General features: G+C 35.5%; 1 protein-coding gene across 1 annotated transcript; it reads right to left on the minus strand.

Annotated features, from left to right (window-relative positions):
* Positions 1-1245: 1245 nt before the first annotated feature.
* Positions 1246-18856, minus strand: LOC132283484 (ABC transporter A family member 7-like). Its single transcript, XM_059785430.1, has 18 exons — positions 18655-18856; positions 17219-17600; positions 16957-17036; positions 16668-16812; positions 15914-16033; positions 15699-15823; positions 10707-10865; positions 7315-7477; positions 7109-7234; positions 6924-7007; positions 5826-6193; positions 4933-5133; positions 4490-4599; positions 4285-4369; positions 3263-3391; positions 3059-3164; positions 2656-2744; positions 1246-1773 (listed from the first exon to the last, which is right to left on the minus strand). Exons 1-18 carry the CDS (start codon positions 18730-18732, stop codon positions 1471-1473), a joined length of 2853 nt encoding a protein of 950 aa, XP_059641413.1. The 5' UTR covers positions 18733-18856; the 3' UTR covers positions 1246-1470.
* Between the last annotated feature and the right edge of the window lie 5069 nt (positions 18857-23925).

Below are 23925 nucleotides of genomic sequence, written 5' to 3' on the forward strand. Positions count from 1 at the left end.
GTCCCAACCAATGAAAAATAGGACAATGGGATTTTCCTACTGAATTTAAAAAATAAATAAATAAATAAATTTAATAAGAAGATGCTACTGAGAAATTAAACAAGGAACTAATTTATATTAATGATATGAATATTAAGTATGAAAAAAAATATTCTAAATTTTGACTTGGAACTCAACTTGTGTTGAACTGAATCTGTAGTCCACTGGTCCCACTTTAGCATTTTTAATTAATTTATTCATTTATTCGTTTATTTTTATGGTGTTGAATGACCAGAATGCCCATCAGAATGCATAAGGAAGCGTGGAAAGACACAATACCACAAGCCATGCATGTTCTTCTGTCAAAAATGCTGCACAAAGTGCTTGTGTGTTCCTCCTGGCTACTATGGGAACAAAGCTGTGTGCCCTTGCTACAACAACTGGAAGACTAAGAGAGGAGGCCCTAAATGCCCTTAAATCATCATTACTTCTCTTCCTACTACTATATATCTAACTCTAACTCCCAGCCGCAATGGTGATGTCAGACCTATAAAAGAATTTCATAATTTATCATCGAACACATACAGTCAATTCCCTTATCACACATATATCGAGTAATTATTAAAAAAATTCGCAAAAATGACCTAAGGAGATTCGAACTCATGATCTCCACCACTAATAGAGATTATATTATTATTTTTACCTTTATCCTTTTTCTTTTTCTTTTTTTCTTTTTATGTTTGTGGGTCATATTTTCTATGGCCAATGTTGTCCGCGAGAATGAATTGTGCTATTGCTTCTATAAAATAATAAATTTTCCAAAAAAGATGCAATTTAAAAATATGTGATTGGGATCCAGGCGAAGAGGCGCATAATTGTTTCTTGAAATTCTGAAAAAATTGTATGCACCTCTACGTCTCGATTGTTTCTTGAAATTCTGAAAAAAATGTATGCCCCTCTACGTCTCGATTTCAATACGATTGCATAGATACCAATATTTAGATTGAATTGACAAAACAATTATTAAATCTAACTGAGTTGAATGTTTAAATTATCTTCAAAAGGAACAACTAATATAGCACAGAGATTAATTGCCACAATAGTCACCACATTTATTACATGAAAATAACGTCTCCAGTACATGTGGATGCACGTGCACGGTCATTGTGTCTTATGCAACCTTTGAAGAAGAAGACACCAACTCTTACTCCGTCAAATAAATACACACACACACACACAGATGCGCATTACTATCAGGCTCCACACTTCTATATCAGTATCAGTAGCAAACCACACATGTTTGATGAGATCATCACATATGCTATTTGATATTTTATCAACTATTAAAGAATGTAAGTCTACAATATGTAAACCAATTTCCAAATGATGCTACTTAAAAATTGAGATTCTACAAAACCACAAGAAATTAAAAGAACTGACCACGTACAGAAATGAATAGCAAGTTTCAATATCAACAATCGTATCCGACAATCACGAAAGAACAACGTTGAATGCCTGAGCCCCACGTGCCACCTTGATGAAGACGTCCTCTAAAGTGGTGTCGGCCAGACCCCATGCATTAACTGTGAACCTGCTCTTTGCATTCTCAACTGCCTGGAAAACATCTGCAATTCTCACTTCCTGTTTCGGCAGCTCAAACTTCAGGGTTCCCGATATTTGGTATATCTTGTTGGCATTTGGAGAGAGATTTCGCACCAGGTTCACCACTTCCGCCTCATGATTTGATGACGTTGTCATCGTAAACACATAAGACCCTCCATATCTAGCCTTCAGCTGTCATTCAACGCAATAATACTATTTGTTATACATTTAACAAAGAAATGCATTGTAAGTCTGAGGTTTATTAACATCTCTGTTACAAAGATCTCAAGGAGGCAGTTCATAATATTGTATGTGAATTATCGGAAGAAACTACAAAAATGTGTCTAGTTAGCTCAAGTACTAAATGAATATACCCAGCAAAAAAACAAGTCCTAATAAAAACATGTGATGAAGGCAGTTCGTAGTGTACTAATTCAGAAACCTCCTAAGGTAGCTGAAGTACTAGAGGCCTGTGACGTACCAGCAACACAGCACCGTGGTTATGAATACAAATACGTCATCAAGAATACATTTGAATGGGAAAAAACCACACATGATACTGCTCAGTGCCTCCAGGGCAGGAGGCGTGGGGACTTGGGAGAATGCAGACACAATTTGTTGCATTCTCGAAGTTTCTGGTATGATAGAAAATCTTTTCAGAGATGATTAATAGGGTTTCATCTTATAAGGATTTTATGAAGGTTCTTTGTTTTTTTTTTTTTCTCCTTATCACACAGCAATGGCATGAAAATCTGGCACAATTTTAAGTAGCAAATAAGTTTTCCAGTGCCTCACATCAAGATTTTACAACTACCATATTTATGCAAAACAGAATTTCACTTGGAGAAGGGATATTAATTTCAGAAAAATGATTAATGTGTCTATTACTATAGCATCTCAATGTGAAAAAAAGTCTACATAATCTTCACTATATCATATTATTGAATAAAGGGGGTGAATTTAGAGTTATAATATTATACTCATGCTTACCTACCAAATAAATTAATAAATAAAAATTGAATAAATAAAAGTGGTGAGTATGATCTGGCACAAATAAACATTAATTGAAGTTACCTCTCTGGGATTTCCTATACACTGCAAGCTGCCATCCACAAAAATTCCTAATCGATCACAGAGATGCTCTGCCTCTTCCATTGAATGTGCTGCCATCATTACAATGAGCTGTATCAGTAAAATTACAAGGGAAAACAATGGTTGTGTGATATTCTTTTAAGTTCAACAACACACAAGTCAAAACTGGTACAAGATATGGGAATGAAACTGTATACAACTAGAAGACAGACTGACAGAGTCGAATGAAATTAAGGTGAGGAAAGTAAAAGGGCTAGCCCATTTTGCGAGGCTCTTGCATTTGCCTATTTCCCGTTTCGAAACCCATGAGCTCCATATCAGAATTAAGGTGATCAAAGTCCAGCAAATAAGAGAAAGGGGGGGGAGGAAGAGATAGAGAGATTACTGGTGAGAATTATAGCCCGGTCTTGCTTTGCACGCTTCACGACATTCCATAAATTATTTCTTGAAGCTGGATCCAGTCCAGTACTGGGTTCATCCATATAGACAACCTAGCAAAATTTTCAAAATACACATTATAAGTATGAGAAGAGATTTAAACATTAAAAAAAGGTCCAAGCTGTAAGTTAATATGAAGATTAACACATACTTTGGGATCCCCAATCAGTGAAATGGCAACACTGAGCCTCCTTTTCATCCCTCCGCTGTATTTCCCAGCTTGTTTGTCAGCAACCCCCCCGTAAAATAGGTTCACACTCTTTAGAGATTCTTCCACTGCCTGCCGTAGACAAAATGAAAACGAAAACTCAAATATTGTCATGCTTGAGATGACTAATGAACAAAACATCACTTGCATCAATCTCTCTCTCTCTCTCTCTCTCAGGAGGAGGAGGAAGTGCATATAAACACTCTGTAGATAGATATTGATGCAAAATTACACCCCTCAACTTGTCAGACAACAGCTACAGTCAGTAATTTGGAGTTGCTGATTGTTTCAATGGATGTTCTAAGCTAATCAACTCAACAATCAGTAATTTCAAGCTTAATGGGTGATCTCAGCTAAATCTCCTTCAAATTTAATAGAATCAAACAAGATTAAGCTCACATATAAACCTCATGAATTCATTTTCATCTTTCCTGAAAAATGTTGAAGCATACAGAGACACATGAAGGATGTATACAAACACAAGACACGGGTATGATACGATGCAAACACGGTGATTCGAAAAATCTCATAAAATTGACACGGCAGAGATACGACAATATAATAATAATATAATAAATTATCATATATAAAAACTGACTTTTTGCTCATTTTATCCACAATACTATGAATATAATCATCAATTGGGGCTTTGGGCTGGATGTCTATTATTTTCGGTTTTTGTAACTTAATTTTATTTCTGCAAAACTACGCCATATCTTCCCATGTTCCAGCCATGTGTAAACAACATAAAAGAACAAATAGCAAATATTCAAGCTCCTGAACACTTTGTAACCGCATCTGACACATGTCCGACACTGTCAAGGCACCCCATAGAGAAGTGTCTGTGCTTTCTTGGAGATGCGTAATATCTCTCCGATTACAAGTTCCTACCACAAGCACATGTTGCTCTCAAATTCAAATAGAACCTAATTGACAGTTGCAAAGTGAAAGCAATATTGACTTACTTGGGTCAAGGCAGCACCTTTAAGGTTTTTAAGCCTGCCATAAAAAAGTAAGTGTTCTCTTCCTGTTAAGGTTTCCCAGAGCAAGCTGTATAATTGTCCAATAAATCAAAATTTCAAATATGAGAAGTTATTCAGACTCCACAATTAGAGAAAACAAAGAACCAATAAACTGCTTTTTTTGACATTGAAGAATCTTCATGCTTACTCATGCTGTGGACATACACCCATGCTGGCATATATTTCGTCCATGTGAGTCCGAATATCAAGACCCTGAACATACGCTGCACCAGAGCTTGGCTTTATGAGACCAATCATCTGTCAACAAAGATATATTAACCTATTTGGAGAGCAGCAGACCTTTTAATCTACTATTGCAATTGAATAAACCAAAACTCAAAAGATTATTTCCGTTATAGAAAAATGAAATAGATTTGGAATAAATCCTAGTTGAATATTATATAGAAGCATATATAAAACAAGAGCTAAGGAGGAGACCAATCGAGATACCACATCTTTTATGTATATAATTAGAACCTATACATATATAAATCTCTTTGAAAACATTTGATGATTGAACAAATAAGAAGTAAAAAAACAAGGAAATGGGAAGTGTAGCTATTGAAAGAGCCAAGGCCATTTTACACTAACCATATTGATAAAAGAAGTTTTCCCTGCACCATTGGGACCAAGCATACCAAAGCACTCCCCATGAGGCAAAGCAAGTGACAACCCTCTCACAGCAAATTTCTCGGGGTTTCCGTCCCTTCCGGGGTAGACCTTTTTGAGGTTATCAGAAACAATCGCATGACTGATGCTCGGTTCAAGTAGCAACTGTTCAACTTTCTCCCTCTGGAAAAAGGCACATTGAAATGAGAGGTGGAACTCATCCAAAATTTAAGATTTCCAGGTAGGAGGTACACTGATCAAGATTTGATCATGTTATGCATTTATAATGATAGTGAGAAGAAGACAATGCATGGTCTACACACACTCTATCCTCCAGCATCCTAAACTAGATGACATATTAAGACATGCAAGGATCATCTTAAGTGTTACCTAAAAATCTGCAGTTCAATGAACAAATGTTATAGAAACCATCCTCTCAATCACACTGCTCAAGATGGTCATGTAGAGAGGTGCAGAAAAAATGAAGATATAAATTACTGATGACATTGCTTTGATGAAGATCACTCTGTTTAATGTTCTAAAATAAGACAGCTCCAAGTTATGAAGAGCAATAGATAAACCCTCTGCAGTTGCACCAGATAGACCATCTTTTTCCATGGTTAACCAGCTTTAAATACTATCCTATGAGTATTCATCATTCCACTTCAAAAGGCTATTTCTAAATTAAAAAGTGCATTCCCCAGTGTATGACCCACCCTCCACCAGGTGCTAGGAGGAGAAATTTGGAGACAGACCTAATCTTTGACATTAATCTTCCAAAGTGATTTCTCTGAGACTCAAACCTAGACACTTGTTAGACCTAACCTATTGCCAGACTAACAATTAGAATATAATAGTAAGGATGAAAGAGCTACCTCTTGGGCAACATCAGGTTTCTCCATCTCAACGAAAACTTTAGATCCTTGACTTTGCAAGCTAGGTCGACTGAAAGACGACAAGGGCTTCTTTCGGAAGTTCTTCAACAAAAATAGAGGATTTCTTCTTACACCACTTCCTGATGATACAACTTGATCTAGATAATATGCAACAAAAAGAACCACCAACCATTCCACAAACATGATAATAAAGATCTCTCTCATCCCATTGTTGCCATCACTTAAGTTCCCCCATCGCATGCCATCAGTCCCCATATAGTTTCCCGAGAAGGAATATGTTGCAAACTCATATAAACCACGATACAGAGAAAAGCCCGGATATAATTCCATGACAATAATCCAGCCTCCTGAAACATCGAAAGATCAATTTTACAACAATTAGAGTTTAAAAAGTAAAAATGCAAAGTCGAGAGCAAAGCATAGAAGAAAATCTTAGGTACCATGTAAGGTCTGCAAACCAGCACCACAACAGTTAACATGATTATAAATAGCGTGTATCTCAATTCCAATTAAAGCAAAAAATGCAACCCAAGCAGATGATCATGGTTAACCACTCCCTCAAATACGTACACTATTGAACACCAGTGTAACAATGCATATAACATCGCTATGGTGTGTCATAATACCTTTCAAGCCATAACTGGTAAGTTATCAATAAGCATTAATGATTTAAAGCATTACATTTTTGAAAAAAGAAAAATGACAAAGTTCCATTTGCTGTTGTGGAAACAGAAAGCACTTCTTTCTTTTAGGTTAGCAGGGGCTGGAAAGGGTACCAGGAGATAATACAAGTGGCTTCAAGCCTTACAAATAAGCTGATGCATTCAATTTTCTTTCCACTAATAAAAAATGGTGGAAATTGCTTTATTTTCTCAAGATCAATACAGAATTGATAAATTTACCCCAAAAAAATACCAAAATTGATAAGCTTTAAAAACAATCTTTAATAGGACAAATTAAAACAGCATGGACCTAAAATTAACATGTTTAAATGGGTAGCAAGCCATCTGCAATACTAAATTTGCAAAACCCAGTCAACAAGAACTACAACATCTTTTTTATATCTCTTATACTTACTTGGGAATGATGTATCTTGAAGAAAAAACTGGAAAAGAAAGCCTCCTAAGAGCCCAGATCCAAACACTATTATGTATCCCATAACTGTGATCATCAACAATGAACCCTTGTTATTCAACTATCCTCAAGTAAAAATAATCAGTGTACTCTATGCTATCAATTACATCAATTTTCTGAGATCAAACCTGCGGCAGTCTTCACTTTTGAGAAAATTGTAGCCACCAGAAAGGCCAGTGAAATTTGCAAGTTTATGTAGATGAAATAAAACACAAACTGGATGCTGTACTCATTCATTGTGAAGAATTTTAACCCTGAAAGGAAGTAGCATTAAAGCAACTCCTATAAAAGTCAAAAGAAATTTTTTAAAAAAATTCATTGGCTGTGTTATTACCTATAGCTGAGCCAAATATCACAAAACATAACATATATATCAAAGATATGACAAGAAAATAAGTATAAGAAATCATCCAATAAGGGCCATCACCAAGCCCATGCATTTTCATCATGATTCTGAGATTCTGTTCCTTCTCGTAAACCAGAGATGTTAATACGACCTACATCAAAAAGCAAAATGATTGAAGAATATATATTTGAAGCAAGCAAATAACATAAAATCATTTTCATAAGAGCTGCCAAGAAAAATATTTTCACAAAGAATGAAACACCAGGTATCAGATGTGACGATGGAGCATCCCTTGCTAAAATTCAATCAACCCAGAGTTAATTACCTATGTTCTTCAGAAAATGCAGGATGCCATTTTGGCATAATTTGATGGTCATCCTGAACTCAACTGTGAAGGAAATGATCCATGCATGGTTGGAAAGCCCTACGAATCTACTTTCTAATAGAAAAAACGATGACCAATTCAGACTTCCTAGAGTGAGTTATGACCATTTCAGTAACAAGTATTTTTGTTGACTGAGAAATCTGCAGTTGGAAATAAAGTTCGACTCCTCTTGGGTGCAAACAAATCCTTGAGAGAGAGAGAGAGAGAGAGGGGGGGGGGGGGGAATGTATCATCTGGGAAAAAAAATCTGCAGTTGAAAATATAATGCGCCTACCTGCAGCAGCTCACTTCTCTTCTCAGTTCCAGCACCTTTTGGTTTTCAAGTTTATTGTTATGATTTTTAAGATCTCTTTTGATGTATCAAAAAAAAAAAGTCTTGACGACCTTAGTTCAGCATATTTAGTTTTGAGTCAAATTAGTCTTGCATCTTTTTTTGCTTGGTACTTGTGTTGTTTGTCTTGAAAAGTGTAATTGGCTATTAAAATCTAGGGTTAAAATCACAAAACTCCCCTCTACTTCTAAAATTGTTCATAAAACCCCAACAAAATCAAATAGGTCCCTGAACGACGATTTGTTCCTTTATTTTCAATTCTTGGTAATCTGAGATGTGATTTCAATTTGAGATCACGTCCATTTGTTCCTTTATTTTCAATTTTTTGTAATCTGAGATATTTCTTTCTTTAATTTCAATTTTTAGCAATCTGAGATCACGATCACGTCTCTCTCTCTCTCTCTCTATATATATATATCAATAATAAGATTTTTCTCTCTCCCACTGATTTGCCCATTGACTTTATATATTTGCATATGCTTAATTGATGCCGGCGGCAGTTGGGGGCTTGGGTTCAATGCTGATTGACTACATTATCTTTCGTCGATGCCGACGGCTAGGGTTCCCTGCTAATTAAAGCTTTGTTCTGGGTCTTCGTCCTCCACTGCTTCGTCGATGCCGGCAGCGGTTGGGGACTTGGGTTCTCTGTCGATTGAGTACACTCTCTCGTTGATGCCGGCGGTGGTTGGGTTCTCTACTGATTGAAGCTCTATTTTGGGTCTTCATCCTCTACTATTTCGTCGACACTGGCGGCGGTTGGGGGCAGGCGGCGGTTGTGCGAAGGTGGTTTGGGACTCCTTGAACTCGATGTCGCAAAAGAAAAGTTTGGATTCAGATGGGGTGTCTTTGTTGTTGGAGATGAAGCGGCTGAGGAGTTGGCCGTTGAAGTGGATGAATGGATGATACTCGATTCAGATTGGTATTGGAGGTTGAGGAGCTCGGTGACTTCGTCTGAGTCCGACTCGGAGGTAGTGGTGTTGAAGAGAGTGATGAGAGTTATGAGGAGGAAGAGGAGGTGGGCCAACAACGATCTTGCGGTTGCAGAGATCGTCATTTGGTGGTGGTGGGTGGTGGTGGAGTCCATTGTTGCTTCTGCTACTGATTGTGACTGGTCTGGTTGTAGAGAGAGGATTGGTGATGAGAGTTTGGGTGGTGTTGGTGGTGCAATCCATTGCTGCTCTGCTACAATGATGGGTCTGGTTTTAGAAAGAGAAAGGTGATAATTTGAAAGAGAGAGAGAGGGGCTGGTTTTAGAGAGAGAATTGGTGATGAGTTTGGGTGGTGTTGGTGCTGCAGTCCATTGCTGCTCTGCTACAATGATGGGTCTGGTTTTACAAAGAGAAAGGTGATAATTTGAGAGAGAGAGGGGGATGGTGAAGAGGAAGAAGACAAACTAAAGAGGGTTATTTTTGTAATTTTAAAATTATAATTTCAGTATTTTAATTTTAACATTAAATAGCAAGGTTACATTTGACATTTAACAACCCATTTAACGGCTTGGTTACGGGTTAGGGGTAATTTAATCAATTTTGTTAGTTCAGGGACCTATTTGATTCGAGTGGGGGTTTTGTGCACGATTTTGAAAGTAGAGGGAGGTTTTATGATTTTAACCCTAAAATCTATCTATGGCTGAAGGGTTGTTCCATGCCAACTCTATTTAAACCCTAATCATGTAGCAGAAATGCAACCTTTGATGAATTTAAATGATATTTGAGCCTTTGGCTTGTTAAGAAGTTCTTCTTTTCCTTACTCTCATCCCTTGGTTGGATTCCTTAGGGTGGGGAGTACCCTTACTCTTATCCCTTGGATGGGTTCCTTTTGGTGGTGAGCTATTCATCCCTTGAGTGCTCATTTGTGATACCTCCTATTTCACCATATTTTCGGCACCAAGATGCAATCATTCTCTTGGCTGTAAGATGTATACCATCTCTTGATTTACTAAAAGATACGCAAATTAAAAGACACATATTGTGGAGCAGAGATCCTTTTCCTCAAAAAAAGCACCAAAATAGTTACAAAGATTAGTTAACAACTAATCCAATTCCATCCATAACAACGGTAAGTATCAGGAGTTTGTTACAGAAAACCAACTAGTACACTTTAAACTTGGAGGACACCAAGCTGGAAACAAGAAACGTATTCAGACATTTGATCATTCAGTTCAAACTAAACATATAAAGCATCAGCCAATAAAAACTGATTTTTTAATTACTCCATATAAAAAAATCATGTGCATAACAAAGATGGACCAGTTTGTGACTATAATCATGTATATCTCCAATTTGTTGAACAATCATCACTTGATGCATTGAATTGTACTTTCATCATGTATAGGTTTTTTTTCCTTAACACTTTGAACTTATATGATATATATGCAAATAAAGCTCAACTATTTCTATCTTATCTTTCTTGTAAAACCTATTTAATATAATTCTAATGGGTTCTTTGTTTTGCATTGTCAAACATCTATAAAACTGAAGATCCAAGTCATGATGAACAGTCAACTAAAAACAATACCTCTATCTTATGAAATTCTTATATCTTAATATTAGAAATTCATCTATGTGTAAGTTGGTAGAAAGAAACACCTTCAACATGGTTCTTAATAAATAAACAACTATACAGGAAATAACGTTTAACATGCAATAATCTAAGTTCACTTACAGGGAACAGTTGTAGAATGACCCATGTAAAGAACAGCGGTCCGAGGAGAGAAGAAAAGTCCAACTTGAGTTGGGATTCACGTTTGGGCATTTCTTTCACAAAGTCAAATAGCATTTTTGTGGGAGACCCAAGCAAAAACTGGAGGTAGGCATTCGAGGCCTGTAAATGTACATGTAGTAAAAGTCAGCACTAACCATAGTTTATGATTTGATTCAGTAACATTTCATAGGTCGTTATTGGATGTGGTCAAGTGCATTAAAGACAAACATTCATAAAGCCAAGGAAGATGGAAATAAAATACAATTCAATTCACTACCCTCCAAGTGAAATTGCCAATGCACTTGCTAATAAAAAAAGTTTGAAATTGCCAATGCTGCAATTAAAGCACATCAAATGAAACCATTTCCTTTTAAGTAATTAAATCAACCAAGATGCGTCAGGTAAAATATTGACTTGTTAGAGGATCATCGAACACACAGATACACAACAAAAGGATCATATACACCCATTGGAATTTTTAATATTTTGGCAGCCAAAATGCAAAGTGGCAGCAACTTTAAAGGCTCATGTGTGGACCTTGGATCATGATGACAATAAAGCTACTTCTACTACTCTAGAAAGATAGCTTTCATTGTATACATTCATCCTTGTAGAGGATACAACTTGTACTCAAAACATATTTATCTTTGACATTGTTTTAAGAGAGTTGAGAACCCTTGAAGTCTAGGTGAGAGGTGCTCACTTAGCAACGGAGGAACAAGCTTGTGAAGCTTTGTAAGGGTTTGCTCTTCCCCGTGAAGGAGAGGTTGATAGTGGAGGTTTGGAAATCTTGAGATAGGTGCTCTCGAGTCGTGGTCGTAGGCTCCGAACCATGAAAAATCGCTTGTCCTAGTGTTTTCATTCTTCTATCCCATGAAAAGACAAACAACCCCCAAACCAACCCCCCCCCCCCCCCCCCCCCCCCCCCCCCTCTCTCTCTCTCTCTCTCTCTCTCTCCCTTTCCTCTCTCTCTCCTCAAGTCATTGTTTGCACAACAAGCTCTATAACAAGGTAAGGGCCCAACTTACGGTAGCACCAAAATGAGTTCCACAGCTGGATATATGCAAGGACACATAACGCTAAAGGAGTTGTTTCTCACAAACAAGTGATTAAATAAGTGATACATGTCATAGTTCCGTTATTAAAACAGCACATAAACTTTTAAGAGAATAAGAAATCAAACAAAGTGAACCTATGTCCCCACCTGTGGTTGACCAACATATGGAGAGCCATGATTGGCTTTAAAAGACTTACTTCCATTCTAAAATGCTCTCTCACGAGAAGAGGGAGTCTCCAACATAGGACAACTTGATAGCCCCATGCAGAGATTACATGGGGTCCAAAAATTGAAGAGGTATACAGGAAAATTTAAGATGTCTTTTGATGCCCTGGACATGATGAACTTCATTCAGGAAGGGTACAAATGAAAGAAGTAGCAAATGATTTTCCTTTACTCATCATGCAAATGATTATTTATTCCCTTTTGAAAATCATGTTATATGAGTTAGGATGACATCTTTGATGTTGTAAACCTTGAGACCTTATATCAAATGAAGTTTTATTAACTAATTTATTCTTTTCTACAGTTCAGTTTATCAACTACATCCTTTTAGAATAAATGTAGCTAAACCTTGCTTAATAGTCTGATTTCAATCAACAAAAATTTGAAGTTCCTCATTTCAAATCATTAAAGATACACGTATATTGACACAGGACATTGAAAAGGTAACAATTTAGAACAAATCACTCCATAATACTTGAGATGTGTATCATATAAACTTTTGACAATTTTAAGTTATCTTTTTACATTTTACTTTGGAAGTTAAAATGTAGGGGATTGAGAGTGCAACAACTAGGGTACTATACTAAAGTGATGACTGAAGGTGCCTAGTTTACAGTGGTCTAAACTTACACCAAAATTTTGCCTCTGTAGTGGCACTTGGTTACACCAAGTCTCAGCCAATCTCACATTGTTGCACACGTTCAATGGACAAAGGCACACTTGATAAAGGAACAAGGGTTCCAAATCTTTACTTCTCTCACAAAAAAGAAAAGGTCAAGGTTGACATTTGTAAGCAAAATCACAACCGAGACTCTATTTTAAACAAAGACCCAGTAATGCCGATTTATATGCTACAACTTAAAAAGCTGACAACTGTATTGTTTGTGCCTTGGAAAGACATGGCATGGAAGTTAACACCCTTAAGAATCCTAGGGTGAGGACCACTAACAAGAAGCTAATAATCGCTGGATTTGATATCCCCAACTGCAGGGTGGTGCAGGCACAGAAATCACTCACCAGAATGTTTGTAATTAATTTTGGAAGTTAAAATGTTGGGGATTGAGAGTGCAACAACTAGGGTACTATCCTAGAGTGATGACTGAAGGTGCCTAATTTACAGTGGTCTAAACTTACACCAAAATTTTGCCTCTGTAGTGGCACTTGGTTACACCAAGTCTCAGCCAATCTCACATTGTTGCACACATTCAATGGACAAAGGCACACTTGATAAAAGAACAAGGGTTCCAAATCTTTACTTCTCTCACAAAAAAGAAAAGGTCAAGGTTGACATTTGTAAGCAAAATCACAATCGAAACTCTACGTTAAACAAAGACCCAGCAATGCCGATTTATATGCTACAACTAAAAAAGCCGACAACTGTATTGTTTGTGCCTTGGAAAGACATGGCATGGAAGTTAACACCCTTAAGAGTCCTAGGGTTAGGACTACTAACAAGAAGCTAATAATCGCTGGATTTGATATCCCCAACTGCAGGGTGGTGCAGGCACAGAAATCACTCACCAGAATGTTTGTAATTAATTTTTCTACCTATTAGGACTCAGGACATGCCACCGCTCAGCATCCGCCACAAGGGTCTTTAGGAAGTTCAAATAGCAATTACCATGTCTTCTTATCATGCACGGTTAGTCAACCCCTACCATATAAGTAAGATGGTCGCCTCTTGTTTGCTCCTAGAAACATCTATCAGATCCTTACCATGCTATATCCTTGGAGATGGACCAATTAGATATTAGGAACCACACATCTTGTGCCAACCGTCAAGCCATCACCAGCCCATGGATTGATTGACCCTTTGAAGGATAGGATGCCACGCCCCCGAATGCCATACACTACCAACTGCATGTACCCAACATGTACTGCCACCCTCAACCCACGGTTGAGACTTGCCTTGGAACCACAATTCTCATCCATAAATTATCTTGCTACTAGTGCCGGGAACATATCCAAGAAAAATTAGCACCATCAAAACCCATGTGTGTGAAGTGTCCCATGCCTAACCCTAGCTTGGGCTAAGTACCCATGTGTCCTGCCCCACTCACCACAAATGCTGCTAATCATCTTTAACTACTATGAATGATCCTTGCCATGCCACGTGTCTTTAGAGGGACCAATCATACAGCCACAAACCTAGTGCGTTGGAGCATAGTCCCTGCAGCGCCCACAAGTGTCACACATTACAAATTAATGCACCCAACATGCACTACTCAGCTATGGTTGTGGCCTGCCTTAGAACCCAAAAATATTCAGTCTTGAATCCTCTGCCCATCAATACCACTAACGTGCTCAATGCCATTTAGCACCACCAAGGGTCTATTTTTCTAGGCATGCCATGCCCACCCCCACTGTTTGGGGAAAGCATCCATGTCTGCTACCCACCCTTGGAGCTAATCGGGAAGGAACCTATGCAAAATGGGTAATTGCTCTTATACCAATTGATGCAGAACCTCAAACAACCCTGAATTAATTAGTTGTAGAAGAAAAATTCAGGGGATAAGAAGGCAGAAGATAGATGGGGTTAGAAAAAAGAGGGGAAGAAAACAGACAAGGAGAATGAGAAAGCAAGAACAATGGAAGAAGAAGAACGCAGAAGAGAGAATTTTGAAACCACGATAATAATTTAATAATCAAAAGTTGCTTAGTTCTGTTATATACAGCCTTTTATAGGCAAAACCTAAATAAGAAACCCAAAAATCTAAAAAAACTAAAGAAAATAAAATTACCAAATAAATAAAAACTCTAAAATATGAAAATAAACCCAACAGAATGTCCCTATGCCTACGCTCGAAACCCCTCACAATCTCATCAGAACCCAACCTCCTATATAGCGAAATGAGCAGTAAACAATAGGATAAGAGGAGACATCCCTACGATGAGGTGTTATATTTCATATTTACAATTTTTGCTACTGATCCAGAGTTACACTTATTCATAGAACTTCCTTTGTCCTAGCTGTCATACTGGATTTTCATTTTTTTATCTTTTTTTTTTTAACAATGGATTGTCTATTGAGTAGCCCAAGCTAACATAAATCAATGGCTGATTGCCATCAGATTGGGTATGCCTTACCAACATGGTATGAAGGTAGGAAGGCACAAATTCCACGCTCATTTGGGAGTTAAGGGAAAGCCCGCATCCCCTTATTTATGCAAAATAAGAAATTATAGGTTTGAAAGAGGAGACATGACCAATATTTTAAGGAATTATAATGGATCTACTATTCTACTTCATTTGAGACTCAACCAAATATAAACTGTTCTTTTACAATGGCCTTCTTATGATGTCGCCTTGCTATCATATCAATATCATGCTAATGGCTTGCCTCCATCACTTACTTCTACAAACTTATGAAAATGCCACTGGGACACCAAGTTTGAGGGTCTTGGTTGTCTAAGACATGGCATGCTTTCCATGACCTGCGATATAATTCAATATCATGAATTATTCTCTGGTTTCCATCACTTGCGATATATGTTCTATTTTTTCTACTAATTAAATGAATATGTCATACCCTAAACTAGTACTTGTTGGGCCGTTGTATTCACGTCTCCTAAACATCCTTTCATGTCAACATATTATTATAATAAAAAGTCCAAAGTTTCCACTAGTCAAGCCATACAAAACCAGAAGATTACAAAGTTCAGGATAGATACCAAATTCAATGAACGAGGAACCCGCATCAACGCAAGAGGACCATTGCCCGTGTCATTCTTGTAGGTAGAGTTGTACCATATACTCACATTAAAATTATTCCTGTTTGAGTTTAAGAAATCATAGGCTGTGAAAAAATCAAACCATAAGTTAGGCCATTCACATAATTCAATTTTTTATCACATGTAACAAATCAAAAAGCATCTAGTAGACCAACCTGCTATCATCTCATTAATCTTCTCCTCTGAATTCCCCTTTCGGTAGCCCTTATATAGCTCGTCATTGATCTCAGAAGAACTGTTGCGCCACAAAGGTAAACCCTGAACACAGCTTACCTCTAAATTTAAGACAAAACAGTAATATAAATAAAGATTAAGAATATTCCCAAAAACAACACCATACTGTGTACATGAGAGAGAGAGAGAGAGAGAGAGAGAGATGTTGCCAGCTTGACAAAATCTTACCAGGAATGCAATAGGAAACATAACCAGAAATGGAGTAAATTATCAAATATCAATTGAGTCCCTATCGATGGGCCTCCAATTTTATTGAGAGAGAGAGATGTTGCCAGCTTGACAAAATCGAAACATAACCAGAAATGGAGTAAATTATCAAATATCAATTGAGTCCCTATCGATGAGCCTCCAATTTTATTGAAAATCTTAAGTTAGAGACTTCTCCAGAGGTTAATTGCTCACAGAAAATAATTTTAAGAATCATCGTAGGATGATAGTACTTCGCAAGGTTTGACCAAAAACAAGTTTGAAGATAAATACCACGAATGGATAGCTTCCCTTATTAGATATATACAACAGTCCAGTTCTAATCCTACTTTATCTATCATTAATGCATCATAGTGGCTGTAACATACTAAATCTATGTCTTGCACCCATGTCCATGCAGCACAGCTGTGACCGCAAATTTCACAGAAAAAATAAAAATCTAAGCAGTAGTCATGGAAAAATCATTACCCTGTGGCACTGCAGTGGATCCTATCTGGATAGAAACGGAAAACGTGGAGTTTGGACGGCACTGCGGTTGAACATGATAGAGTGGAGTATTTGAAAAGAAAGCTGGATCAAGAAAATTAGAATATGCAGTCTCTGCCGCTGACCCCTGAAACAATTCAAATAATCCCATTAAGCAAAACATATAGAAAAACCAATAAATGATAAGCAGGATAAAAATAAATATTGCTATCACTCTAGAAGTGAAAATTTAATAAGAACAGGAACATAAAAAAGATAATGGACTACTTACAAAGACATTATTGGCTAAAGTATCCAAAATCTCAGAGGAATTCAGAGTAAAAGTGCTTGGGAACATAATTCCAGCCAAACCTATCAAGATTTAGGATCAATGTAAAACACATGTAAACCTTGAGTATTCCCAACACATTAGTACACCAATTAAACTTCCAAAGAATTTTTAAAAAAAATTAAAAAAACCTCAAACGGCGGGTGTGGTTTATGTGTGTGTGAGAGAGAGAGAGTGAGAGAACGAGAGAGAGAGAGAGGTATACTTTGTCCTAGAGATTGATTATTCCCTGTAAGAAGTATACTTGCAGGACAAGACCCTGTACTCTTGCATGACTCATCTGGCAAGTCTGTAAATGGAACAAAATGAGTTCTCACTGCACGATACTGAGGAGCTGGAATTTGTAACAAGGGTGGCCATTCTGGAGGGCTAGGAATAGGACAGCTGTCTACTTGGTCCAAAGTAGAGTATTCAATCCCACAGACTCTTTCACATTGACCATCCCCATTTTTATCAACACAGGTGCAGCCACACCTGTTTTTGGGTTTATCCAATTCATGGTTGATCAAAGTCTGGATTAGAACAAGCAATAAACACAGTATGAAAGGGAACAAAATGAGCCGAACATTTGTCCTGATATTCCGTTTCTGCAACGAGAGATAAAATGGATAATCATTGTGAGACAATGAGAGTAGAATAACCATTAAAACTAGCATTAGATAAATCAACAAAATAATTTTGAATCTCACTAACTTTCAGTTTCAGAACCAGAAATAAAAATAATTAGCTCCCTCCCTATCAACAATCATCGGTTTTTCATTGGAACAGAAGTTACTTTTCCATCAAGCCCGAACGTTTTCAAAACTTAGGGAAAAAAAATAGTTCAGTTTCAATGATCAGGCAAATGCCAATTACAAGGTAAGAAATCAATAAACAACAAACTAATTTATTTTTAAAAAGAAAAGGTAATATCTCCAGATATTAAAAAATCTCAATCTAAAAATGTCATTTCTTAATTTGCCACCTAATTGTAGTATGTGTGCTCAGAATTTGTTAAATAACTAAACCAATTTGCAGCAAAAGAATATATATATACACAATATAAACAATAAATTGTTAAGCCACAATGAAAGTAGTCAAATGAAGCTGTACAATTAACAATTAACTACATCTGAAAACAAGCTTATGCACATAAGCCCACGAAGACAGGAGCACTTCAGGATCACTCAATCAAACCAAAAATGGATCTATATAATACTTAATAATTCAAATATTATAAACATCTTATGTCCCACTATGATAATTCGATAATCAAATGATGAAGGAAAACTCATATAGCAAAACAATCCAAAAATTGAAGGAAAAAAAAAAAAAAACCCTTACTCAAGAAGAAACAACAAAGAACTGAATTGACACTACAATCTTTGAATTCACCCCACATAGACACGAGAAATTTCAGGATCACTCAATCAAACCAAAAATAGATCTTTATAATACTTAACAATTAAATAAATCCTATTTCCCACCGTGATAACCCATTAACCCAATAATCAAATGATAAGGTAAACCCATAAACCAAAACAACCCAAAAATTGAAGACGGCAAAAAAGGAAAAGAAAACCTTAATTGCCACTACAATATTTGAATTCGCCCTAAAAATAAAAACCCAGAAAACACGCGCACACACAGAGAGACACATACCTGGAAAGTGATGTTTTTTCTAAGCAAAGCGTTGGCCTGAGTCCAGAAGCTCGAAGGACCATGTGATGAATCCGCCATGGACAGCCCTACTCTCTCTCTCTCTCTCTCTCTCTCTCTCTCTCTCTAAACAGGAAATAGGACCGTTGAAATCAAAATTCCCGCGTAGCAAATGCTTGTGTCCGTTTTGTTCTCTATGTGGATTCAGAACTCCAAAATGAGCTACCCTTTTAACACCACCATCGTCGTTATGTCCACTGAGTCTGGTCAAATTGACCAAACTGTCCTTTCGTCTTCTTTTCCTTATTGTTATGTTACATCTCGAAATTACCCTTGCTTAAATGACTATAATGCCCTTCACCATATAGTTTTTGTCTTTATTGACCGTCTTAAAATGTCATAAATACCTATATGAATACTGTATATACTATTCACAATTTCATTGGCATTAAATATACAATTTATATCAAATATTAAGGTCATGTAACTGAAGTTGGAACCTAATTGTGAATGCATATATAATTGCATATAAATAAGTTACACTCGATCCATCTAATTATGGAAATGATTAATTATATAAGTTAGTATTTGATAGAGTAAATTACACCGACCTCCTCTAAAGTTTGATAAAATTACATACGGACAGATAGCTTAACCTAACTTATTCGTCGGGACCATAAAGTGACTTCGATTCTGAAAAGTCAGTAATGTTCTTGTATTATAATAATATATTATATTATATTTTATATTAATTGAAAGGGCAAAATTGTTAGTTTATAAAATATGGTCAACAGTTATGTTGGAAAGTAAACGTTGGGGGTGTCACATTCGTTGAATCTCAGTGTAAATCAAAGTAATAAGCGATAAACGGTTTACGATGAGTAATTTGCTCAAATCTCATAGGAGGTCAGTGTAATTTAAAAATCTTTCAATTAAATCAAATATTATTAAAATAAAAAGGTTGGTGAAAATAGGGTTTCCATAGCCACTCCATCTTCAAAGCTACACTTCCGGTCAATAATTGAGAGTGAACAAGATAACGTATTCTATAATGTTGAGATTGATTAAACAAACAGTACTGTGGTCAACAAATATTAGATCATATATATATATATATAGTGAGTGGTTCAAAATCTAATAACTAGACAAGAATTTCCAAGAAAGACATCATAGAGCGACGTTGGTATTAGAAAATATCTTATAAAATCTATTGCCTGCATTTGATTTTAGATCATATATACATAATATGGTCAACACTCAATGTATTATATTAATGAGTTGGTATCTTCGAAATCTAACACACACAAAAGTTGCAAGAAAGATACCATATATATAGAGACAGTTTTTAGTGACTATGCTTCAAAATATTTTGATCATGACATTTAAAATAATAGAGATTAGTTGAATTTGAATCTATATGTGGTTTCGTGGAAGACATCTCGAAAACGTCCATAACCATTTAAATTATACAAGAAAGAATAACAATGAAATATTTTAAAAATCACTTTGGTTTGAATATCACTATCTCAATATTATATATATATATATATAGTTAAAACAATTAATGGCATGTTTGGGACGCTTTTTGTTTTTGGCGTTTTGTTTTAAAACAAAACAAAATAATTGTTTTGTTGCATAGTATTTTGAAGAGTAATCAGAAGCATGTTTGGTAACGTCTATCTATTGCAAGATTTTTTAAAGCAAAAGTACGAAAACATATTTGGTAAAAAAAATGTTGCAAGTTTGAAATATATAATGGTTAGTTCATTTAAGAATTTTTTAAATTGTGAGTCACGGTTCCTCAAACAGGACTTTTAATTTGGGACAGAGGGACTACTATTTATCGCTATGGTACCAAATGTTACGGTGTGAAAACATACCAAAATACCAAATTGGTGTTTCAATTTTTTACCACTATTTACCAAACGTTTCAGTAGTAAAATAAAACAGTTTTTACCAAATGCTATTTTTTCACTGCATGTTCTCTACTAGCATTGGATAAAAATAAAACGTGTACCAAATACAGTCTAGGAGTTGAGAAAGGTGAAGTGAAAAAACAACAATAAATTAAATCAGTAGTATTGAACAAAAGTCGTAGCAATAAACAAGGTACTATGCATGACATATAACACACCTTTATTTTTTGTTCAAAAGTAGTTGGACTAAGTATTGCTTGTAGGAGAAGTATAAAAGTTGATCAAATATATATATATAATACACACACGCTCGATAAAACGATCCAATGGTACTGAAAATGCAAGTTCACTGAGAGCGTCCTCATCGATCATGCGATATGTTTTGACTATTATTATATGTCACCATCAGTTGTGCAACTCTCTTCCATTTATTAACACCATAAGATTTCATTGAAAATTAACCAAAAATCTCTTCCATTTATTAACACCATAAGATTTCATTGAAAATTAACCAAAAAGTCAAAGTCCGCTTGGAGTTGTGATGTGAGAGTGGAGTTCATATATGTATATAATTTACTTCTTTCGAGTTGTATAGCGTGAAATATATATACATACATACATATATATATATACTTCAAACATGCATGATATATACAACTTCCTGATGCAACTTCTAAGAATTGGCCACATGCATGGCTCAAAGACCTCCTTCTAACAATTGATGTATATAATTTGTATGATTACTTACTTAATAAGTAAGATAGAACATATATATCTAAAAAAAAATAATTTAATTAAGGTGAAAATGCTAGGAAGTTCATTCTCTACATATATATATATGTATGAGTATTCTCGACTGTTATCAAAATCTGACTATTCAAACTCGATCTGGGGTTGTTTGTAATTGTGGAACTTTCAGCTTAGACAATTGAATTATAAATTGGAATAGTAGTACTCATTGTTTCTCATTATTTAGTACACTATCCAGCTTGAGTTTGAATTTATCTTGAGCAGAGTCACTTTTGTATAATAATGCCAAGTGTATAATTTATATCCAATTCACAATTCCTATATATCATCCTTCAAATATATATATATATATATATATATATATATATATATATATATGTTACTATAGTAATTAAGTTCATTTTTTTTTTTTTACTTTTTCATTTTTTTTAAAAAAGAGAAAAAGAAAAGATAGTTGATTGGGCCGGGTATAACTAAATCAAGACCCTTAAGATAGTAAATTAACCTAATGCATGGTCGTCCGAGCACCCTAATGAGTAGCCTGATATTGATAACAAACACACGGTCATATTTGAATGATAAATGATTTAAAAGTCAAAGACCCCGACCTATTTGTGAATCCGAAGCTATCAAATCTTTGATGGCCTGAAGTGGGACCTTTAATAATTTCGGCTCAACAAATTGGCTAATGTCTTCGGCCTCGATATTATCTCTTTTTAAATATAAAAATTCGATTTCAAACTATATTTAACTTTGAAAAAATTAATGTTTTTAAACCATCCTTTTCATAATCAAAATTGAATGATGAACTCCAAAACTTGTTTGCATGTATAATGAATAGAATCGTTTCATTCAGGCATTTATAAATGTGCACGTGTTGATTTAATCAACCGCAACTCCCTATAGTTGAATATATATATATATATACACACACGAAAGTTTTTAAGAGTGAAAGACAATAAATTAAGATGGATTTGGTACTATGCATCTCTACCAACTTTCTGTACGTTGTTATCTTTGAATTCTTTTCTTTTATAACGACAAATAGTACTGTGGACCACAAATATTAGATCATATATATATTATATATATGTATGTATGTATGCGTGTGTAAGTATATTGTGTGGTTCAAAATCTAATAACTAAACAAGAATTTCTAAGAAAAACATCATATAGCGATTAGCGACGTTGGTATTAGAAAATATCTTATGAGATCTATTGCCTGTATTTTAATTTTAGATCATATATATAATATGGTCCACACTCAACCTATTATATTAATGAGTTGGTTTCTTCAAAATCTAACACAAAAAGTTTCAAGAAAGACACCGTATATATAGAGACAGTTTAGTGACTATGCTTCAAAATATTTTGATCATAACATGTAAAATAATAGAGATTAGTTGAATTTCAATCTATATGTGGTTTCTTGGAAGACAACTCGAAAACATCCTTAGCCATTTAATTATACAAGAAAGAATAAGAATGATATATTTAAAAAATCAATTTGGTTTGAATTTCACTATCTCAATACGTTATATATTTAAAACAATTAGCGGCCTATTTGGAACTCGTTTTGTTTTTGGTGTTTTGTTTTAATGCAAAACTATTTTGTTGTAAAGTGTTTTGAACAGTAATCGGAAGCATGTTTGGTAACGTCCATCTGTGGTAAGATTTTTTAAAGCAAAAACATTAAAATATATTTAGTAAAAAAATGTTGTAAGTTTGAAAAATATAATGGTTAGTTTAAAAATCGATACAGCACCAAACGCTATAGCACGAAAATATATCAAAACATCAAATTGGTGTTTCAATTTTTGACCACTATTCACAAAACGTTTCGACATTATACAAAACAAAACAGTTTTTAACAAACACATTTTCATAATTCACTGTTACAATACAAAAACAAAAATATTAAAAACAAAACGCTTACTGACCAAATCCTAAGAGTTAAGACAGGTGAAGTGAAAAATAACAATAAAATTCATATTGTATTGAACCGAAGTCGTAGCAAAAAACAAGGTACTTCCTTTAACCGAAAAAAAAAAAAAAAAAACAAGGTACTATGCATGACATATAATACACCTTTATTTTTTGCTGAGAGACTAAGTATTGCTTGTAGATAGGGATGGCAATTTGACCCGCCCCCGCGGTTACCTGCCCCACCTCGCACCGTTTTTGACGGTTTTGGGGGACCGTTTTACTTATTTAGGCGAAGATGATTTGATGTAATAAAAATCCGCACGGGTTTGGTGCGAGGGCAGGGGGAGATCGCCCCGCCCCGTTTAGTTAGGCAAATTACTTAAGTACCCATATTTCATTAGTATATATATTTCCCACTATATATTTAGTACCCTATATAACAATATTAAAGTAAAAAATGAATTTGATTAAAAAGAAATTTGCAATAGTGAAAAATTAAAGATGAGGGGGAAAAAAAAAAAAAAAGCAAATCTATTTCAACAATAAATAAATTATGATCTTAAACAGGGCGGGGCGGGTACCCATTGGGGTAAAAATATTAAACGGTTACCGGAATGAGGTGGAAAGTACCCACGTTTTGTGGTTTTAGGCGGGGACGGGGGCGGAATTTTTAAACGGTTGT

Source organism: Cornus florida, unplaced genomic scaffold, assembly GCF_030987335.1.
Source record: "Cornus florida cultivar Cherokee Brave unplaced genomic scaffold, ASM3098733v1 CherokeeBrave_3.0.0_Hap2_Chr11, whole genome shotgun sequence".
Lineage (NCBI taxonomy): Eukaryota > Viridiplantae > Streptophyta > Magnoliopsida > Cornales > Cornaceae > Cornus > Cornus florida.

Coding starts and splice junctions, on each gene's coding strand:
- LOC132283484 (XM_059785430.1), bottom strand. CDS start 18,732: ATGGCGGATTCATCACATGGTCCTTCGAGCTTCTGGACTCAGGCCAAC. Junction 7,478..10,706: donor TCATTCTACAACTGTTCCCT/GTAAGTGAACTT, acceptor TTTTTGATGTAG/GTCGTATTAACATCTCTGGT. Junction 2,745..3,058: donor CCGGGCTATAATTCTCACCA/GTAATCTCTCTA, acceptor TAATGATGGCAG/CACATTCAATGGAAGAGGCA.